Here is a 7,507-nt window from a genome sequence, read left to right as displayed (position 1 = left end):
ATAGACTCTGGACAATGTTAGGGAAAGAGTTGGCATTTTTTTAAATCAAAATTTGGATCATAAGAACTAATCAAAAAATATGCTTTCGGTTGTAGTTGAGTCATTTTGAAACGATGAAAACACTTTGTTATGAGCGAACCATATATACAACCTTGGTATAGGCCAGGGATTGCGAAAGGCGGGCGACACGTCATGCCGACCGGCCGTCACGTCATGCCGTTACATCGCCCTCCCCATCTTGCCGTCTTTCGTGCCTACACTTCACTCCTCCTGTCACAAATTTACAAATGTACTAACTCCACTTCAATTTTGAGACTTAAATTAATCTTCAAAATAAAAAATAAAATAAAAATGACATAATGTTTTAATGACATAAATGAAGGGTCGTAGCTCTCAATTTGTATCTCTGTGGCATTTGGGATTAAATTGGACCCTAAAGTTGCTCTATATTTCAATTGAGTGTAGGAATCAAGCAAAGGATGGGCTTCATGACTGCTTTTAGAGGTAATCACTTTTGAACGGAAAAATCACCATAAAGACATCTGTGAACCCCCAAAATTGAGCGGCTAGTAAAACAGGCTGTGACATGATTTGCTGCTTGTCTTGATCCCCAGTAAGAGTTCTGAGTAGTTCCCCCTTGTTTGGACCTGGGCCGAATTGTTATTGGTGTCTATGGGGGTCTATTTGCCTCTATTTTTGACTGGCCTATGGATATTTTAAAGAGATAATGTGTTCCGGATGTGTCCTCAGCCGGTACATCTAACCCCCTGCATTCCATTTACCTTAAAACTTCCCAAGCTGAACAAGGAAAATTGAAATGCGAAATAATTTATTGATATTTTGTTTTATTTCATTTTTTTATGGTGCATTGTAATCAACAAAATTAGATGGCCTTATGTTTCGATCTGAACATAATCTTTTTTCAAAGGCAAAAACCATCACACCTATTTTTTTCTAACCCGCGCAGAGAAGATATCCGCAGTCACCTGACAGTTCCCCTGGCCAACCAGTTTATGTTCTTAAACAACTAATAGATTTGAGGCAACAGAGTAAATCCATGGTTGTATAAAACTTAAAATGGTTGTATAAAACTTAAAATCTAAAAAAACTCAATATGATGTTAGTGATATTTCACGCTGTTAAATTTTCAGAAATGTGGTTTTGACTCAGTCTTGTCCAACAAAAAGTCAGGCAAAGTTTTTTTGCTTTTAAAAGTAAAATCACTTTTAAAACAACATGGGCAGTCATAATTACATTAAAACTGAAATGACTACAAAGCAGCAATAAATAACCTTAAAAACGTAATAGTCATTAAGCAAACTGATTTCAAATAAAGAAACAAGAAACACGTAAAATCAAATCGAGATAAGATTTACAAAAAATAAAAGTTGTATTTACCCGATCTTAAAACACATCTCGTCATCTTGTTGAATAATTTAAAGAGGCATTTTTGGGGGCTATCTCGAGTTTCACCTCGAAAAAGATTTTTTCCCCAACTTTTATTCAAGTTCGAATGAGATATCGAACAGAAAATGCACCGACGTTTAGTTTATTTCGCCGTTTGGATTATTTCTTTACAAAATTAATTTTATTTGCGGCTCAACAATAATTAAGCAGGCACCGCGAAGAGAGAAATAAGTAGTTTTTACGTCAAAATCAAACACAGCCAATTTGAAAAATCGTTAGAACAAAACAATTAGTCTTGCTTGTGGAGCGGGGCATGCATGTTTAAAACACGTCATGCATGCGCTAAAACTCGGACATTTAATTGCGATTATACAGAGCATTTGCGCTCAAAAGACTTAATCTTTAATATCCTCAATACAAATTCTGAATTAACACGAAATGTGTTAACAATTAATATGAAATATGTGACAATATCGACAAATAAACATTAAATTCAAGAGAGGGTGTTCAGAAAACATAACGTTTGTAACAAATAGCCAAAAAGTCAAATTGTCCTTCCTGATCTTAAATCTTGTACAAATACTACACCGATCTCAGTTTTGCATCTTTTTACTTTTAACAATTGGATCAATTATTTTAATGTTTAACACACGTAACCTATATAGACCTTATGCATTTCATGTACTACAGAGGGCGTTCTTTGCTATTACAATTTAGTACAATGAAAGCACAAAAGAATTTCTCACACAAATTCAAGCGATACAAAACCTCTGCCCTCTAATCCACCTTAACGCATAAGGTATAAACTAGAATTCGTTCACCGTCACATCTATGAAAGTAAACTATTTACATACGAAATCAAGAAAATACAAAGTGAATTTGTCTTTTTAACCTTCGAAATCAAGAAAATTTTATGTGAAGTCGTCTTTTAAAAGTTGAGATTACGTGGTTTCAAAATTTTAAGAAAAGCTATTGATATTCGGTATTGAATGACAGAGAAACTTAGAATTTCAAACTTTTATTCGAAATGACAAAATTAAGCATTTTGAAGGCAATTAATTAAAATGTCCAGTTAATCTCAAATATCTTATCATTGATAAATACGACAATTAAGGCTTACCTTGCTTCCTAGAAGAAAAAAAAAACTCGGTAGCTTTTTTTCTTTAGTGCTGGAAAATCTAATCAATCTCCACAAAATTGCTGTGATTAAGTTTGTAGAACACGTTTTCGAGATACCCTCTCCAGAATGGAGACAGGAATAACCAGTCTTTTCATATGTATCCTGTTCTCAGGCGACCACGCCCTCAGTTATTAATCGTATTGATATGTCATAATTTAATTTTTCCAAATGTAATTCGAACTTGTACAATAAACTGAAAAAATCTAATTTGCTTTTAAAGTACACTCATTTATCAAAGCACAGGAGCAGTAGGAAACTATATATAGGCCTGACTGACATTTGTAGCGGCATTGACCTACAAACAGTCGGGTAATTCATATCAGTTTATTTTTTTTGTCAATGTAAGTCCTAACACTTTAATCGAGTATTATATTACGAAATCGTTGATTGTGCTACCAAAAATAGACTGACATTTTCCCTTTCGTGTAATTAAAAATCTATCAAACCAAGCAGGAACAGAAGCGGATCTCTGTCTCAGAATTGATGATAAAAGAAAACTATGACATCGATTAATTGACAGAATTGACAAATTGTTACATTTGTGATTGCATCAATGGTAAGGCAGGCACGTCTTGCTCATATTTTGACATGTTTCAGCTTCGAAAGCATGCACTAAAACATGGGCATGACAAATGTATAAGGTAGTGCCGCTAAAGCAAAGATACAATTAACTAATCAATACTTATTTTCAACTACCACGAAATATGATTCCAATCATAAATATTTTTCAATTTAAATTGAAACAGACTTGAAACTAAAATTAGGTTTCAGATACATTTAAAATGATTGCATGTTCAGTAAACATCGGTCATCCAATCAAAAGTTTGTTCCTTTAATGTTTGTCATTCGATTGGCCTCCGAAGAGTTAAATTGCACTTCATGTAGCAATTTACGGATCTTAGGCTGGCTCTTAAGCAAAATTTTTCATATTTTGTTGCTAAGACTGAACCGACCATTTTAAAGTTTAACAAATACAACCAATAAAAACTCTTGAGAAATTTCGTGCAAATTTACAAGCAGATGAGGAAAAACGTACACTTCATTCACAGTCACATCTAAGAAAGTAATGTATTTATATTTACGAAATTAAGGGAACTTAAAATGAATTGATGTCTTAATAATTGAGATTACATGGTTTCCATAACGATATCGATATTCGGTATCGATATTCGGTGTTGAATGATATAAAATCGAATAATTTAAAACACTGCATTTCTGTTTGAGATAAAGAGTCAGACCATAGTCATTTCAATACATTTGTTTTCCATTTCAATTCAATTTTCATCTCTATTGTATATGGTTTACATTGCGTATTTGAACAAATTTCCGTCGCTCCATTTTTCCTAATAGCTGGAAAGCGAATTAATCGTCACATAGTTCTTGAATAAATGTATAAGTGCTAAGATCAAGTTTGTAGACTACGTTTCAAAAATTGTTCCAATGTTCATGACTAGATGTCGGTTGATATATCGTATTCCCTTTATCAGTTATTCGATGTTGAAGGAGCGACATCCGGGCTCCTTTACGCAGGCTGAGCCACAGGCGACCACGCCCTTGGTAATAAACTCCCGGATGTTGTGATCGAGGAGGCAGGTTGGGTGAGACTGCTGCCGTGAGTGTCGGTAGAGAGGCATTAGTGACGGAGTTGGATTAGGCCGTGGGTGCAGGCAGCTTGACGTACACAAAACGCCCTGCTTGACAAATCACAAGATACGTCATCCATTCCACCCTGGCCTATTTGAGCGCAATCTTGTTGGCCTCCCGAATTATTTGGTTCTCCTTGATGCCAAGCCAAGAAGGGCTCGCTCCCTTCCTGACCATCACAATCCCAAGATCCTTCGACGACTTTGTCATCGCAAGCAATCCAGGCATAGAACTTTAAGTCCACATTTCGCGCCAATTCCACCATGAAGGTCATTTCCCCCTGCGAGCGAGGAGCGGCCATCTTGCCTCCCATGGCTTGGCAATCCGATTGGCTGTCGTCCCAAGTAGCCGGTGTTTCGGAGAGTTGATAACACGCTTTCCCCCACAATTGCCACTTTGGCGGGCAAGAGCATTCAACAATGAGCCGAGAGTGGCATTTGACAGAGAGCCGAGATGGGCAGAGCCCTGAGCCAAATACAGCCTTGATAGATGAAATGACAGCGACGATGACGATAAATTCGGACCAAAACGCCATGATGAACGGAGAAGTAAAGATGTCGCTCAGGACTATTCAAAGTATCTGTAGCTCTGAAACCAGGACTGTGCTTGATACAGAGTGAATCAGCGCCGAAGCAATACGAAACGATTTTTGTTAATGGTAAACAACTTCATACAGTCGGTTACCATAGTAGGGGAAGTGGAGAGAACTCAATATTCAACTCGGACACCATTCAACGTTACCAGAGCACAACAAATGTACTTCCGCTGAAAACTGATGAAGCTCAAGGGTAACTAATGTAGCGTGTAAACGACGCGCTGGACGACACCTGCAAATTAATTTCACTGTGACGCATTTTTAAGGAAATTGTTGTGCACAAATTATTTGAATTGAATTGAATTTGAATTGAAATATGTTAAACAACCATAAAATATTAATTCAAACTATAATATGAAAAAGGTGTTCCGGCAAATGCGGTGAGTATTAACATCGGAGACAAATGATTGACAAGTAACGTTTGTCATAAATAGCCAATACCTGTAAAATGCACTACATCGATCTGACAACTACGTATTATTTTTCTGCAACCGAATACAAATTTGTAAAGGCAAACAATATATGCACATAGAGACCCTATTCAATGAAGGTACTTCAGAGGTTGTTCTTTGTTCTTATAATTTAGTTACAATGAAAGCACAAAAGGTATACTAATCGATACAAACCTCTACTACACCTACATGATCAGGTTTTATAAACTCTTTCACACATTGTGTTAGAAATTTCATGCAAATTTACAAGCAGACGCGTAGACAAAACGTTTACAGTCACAAGTAATAATAAACATTTACGAAATTACGAATATTCAAATATAATCTTGTTTCAAATGTTTCGAAAATGCAGTTTACACAAGATATTTACAGTTATTCGTTTTAATTTAAATTTAATCTTAACATTTCAATCAGTTATATTTCCCCTTTTAGATCAAATTTCTTTCTCTTTTGTTATGAGAACGATTTTTTTCTTACCTTGTTTTTTTTTAAATAGAAATATCGAGCGCCATATTTTTTTGTCTAAAGAGGGGAAACAACGAATAAATTGTCACTATAAGTGAAATTTGTGTGTTAAGATAGTTTAGGTTTGTAAAAAATATATCTAAGATGGAGCATGCAAGTTCGTTTCCTGTCCAATTCACTTGATATCCAAGATGGTTTCAATGTTCATGACTAGCCGATGTATACTATTCAGAGTAGAGACAGAAATAACCAGTACTTAGGCGAACATGTCCTTAGGCGACCACGCCCTCTGTGATAAACTCCCGGATGTTGTGGTCGAGGAGGCAGGTTGTGTTGAGAATGCGGTCGTGAGTGTCGGTAGAGAGGCGGAGTTAGTGACGGAGTTGGATTAGGTCGTGGGTGCAAGCAGCTCGACGAACGCAAAAGGCCCTGTGTGACTGACTGCATTGACTGTCATCCATTCCGTCATGGTGATCTGAGACCATCCGAGCACAATCTTGATTGCCGGAATTATTTGGTTCTCAATCATTCCATTCCAAAAAGGGCTCGCTTCCTTCCTGACCATCACACTCCCAAGTTCCTTCAACTTCGGTGTCATTGCAAGCAATCCAGACAGAGCATTTACTGCCCATCTTTTACTAATTCCTCCATGGAATGTATTTCCTCAAACGAGCGAGGAACGGCCATCTTGCCTCCCATGTTTTGGCAAAATTAAGCTGTCTTGTCGTCACCCAAGTATGCGTACGGTTGAAGGGGTGAGGCGATAACACCCGTTCCCCCACAATTGCCACTCTGGCGGGCAAGAGTATTGGGCAGTGAGTCGAGAGTGGCAGGAACCTGACCTAAATTGAGCATTGATCGCTGAATTGATTGCTACAATGCTAAAAACTTTGAAAAGGTACAGGATGATTCGTTAGTCCTTCGGTAGCAAGAGTTTGAAGATGATCAGATGTGTTCTCTATACGTGTACGCCATTCTAGTGTCTTGGCATTGAAGTCGAATGGATTAACGAAAACGAGTTGTCAATGTAAAAAAAGACGAGTTTTGTCTGACGCAGAATTTTGATACTATTTTGACTTGTTTAACCATTTTAGGCACGCCCTAAAAATGGGGCTTTGTAAAGGTAGAAAGCACAGCCGCAAAACAAAGCTACAATTAGCTTCAATACTTATTTTTAATTAACTACCACAAAATATCTTCACGATTCTATTCCCAATTAAAATTGAAACCTACTTGGATCCAAAATTAGCTGCTAAAACCATTTAATTAAAATGATTAAATGGTTCATAGACATCGGTAGTTAAATGACCGGCTGTTGGCTGTTTTTGTATATATATTTTGTTTAAAGTAACGTCATTCATAACCAAAAAAATTGTTTGACTGTCCTCCCAAGTGTGAAATTCAACATACGTTTACTAGCATAAGTATTTCACACTTTTTTTCAATGGAAACAGACATGGAACCAAAATTAAGTGATTAAACAGTTTCAAATAATTAAATGTTCAATAAAATTCCGGCTGTTGGCTGATCTTTGGACACATTTCGTTACAATATTATTCATAAACTACTACCAAAATCTTCGACAGGCCCCCCTTGTTTTAAAATTAATTTCACGTAACATCACATCGATCTGACAACTAAGTATTAGTTTTGATATTTTGCTGTTAAGACTGAATCTATCATTTGATTTTTTAACACATACAAACCAATACAAACTTTTGAGTTATTTCATGTGAATTTGCAAGCAGACGTGGAAATACAAGA

At 36.5% G+C, this 7,507-nt stretch overlaps 1 protein-coding gene across 1 annotated transcript; it reads right to left on the bottom strand.

Annotated features, from left to right (window-relative positions):
• Positions 1-4,220: 4,220 nt before the first annotated feature.
• LOC119736775 (C-type lectin domain family 4 member M-like) lies at positions 4,221-4,766 on the bottom strand. The gene has a single exon (XM_038210786.1). It carries the CDS (start codon positions 4,764-4,766, stop codon positions 4,221-4,223), a length of 546 nt encoding a protein of 181 aa, XP_038066714.1.
• Positions 4,767-7,507: the final 2,741 nt, after the last annotated feature.

Source organism: Patiria miniata, unplaced genomic scaffold (genome assembly GCF_015706575.1).
Source record: "Patiria miniata isolate m_02_andy unplaced genomic scaffold, ASM1570657v1 HiC_scaffold_3, whole genome shotgun sequence".
NCBI classification, from domain to species: Eukaryota; Metazoa; Echinodermata; class Asteroidea; order Valvatida; family Asterinidae; genus Patiria; species Patiria miniata.
Note: the sequence above shows the minus strand (reverse complement) of the source record. Positions and strands in the feature narration are given on the sequence as shown.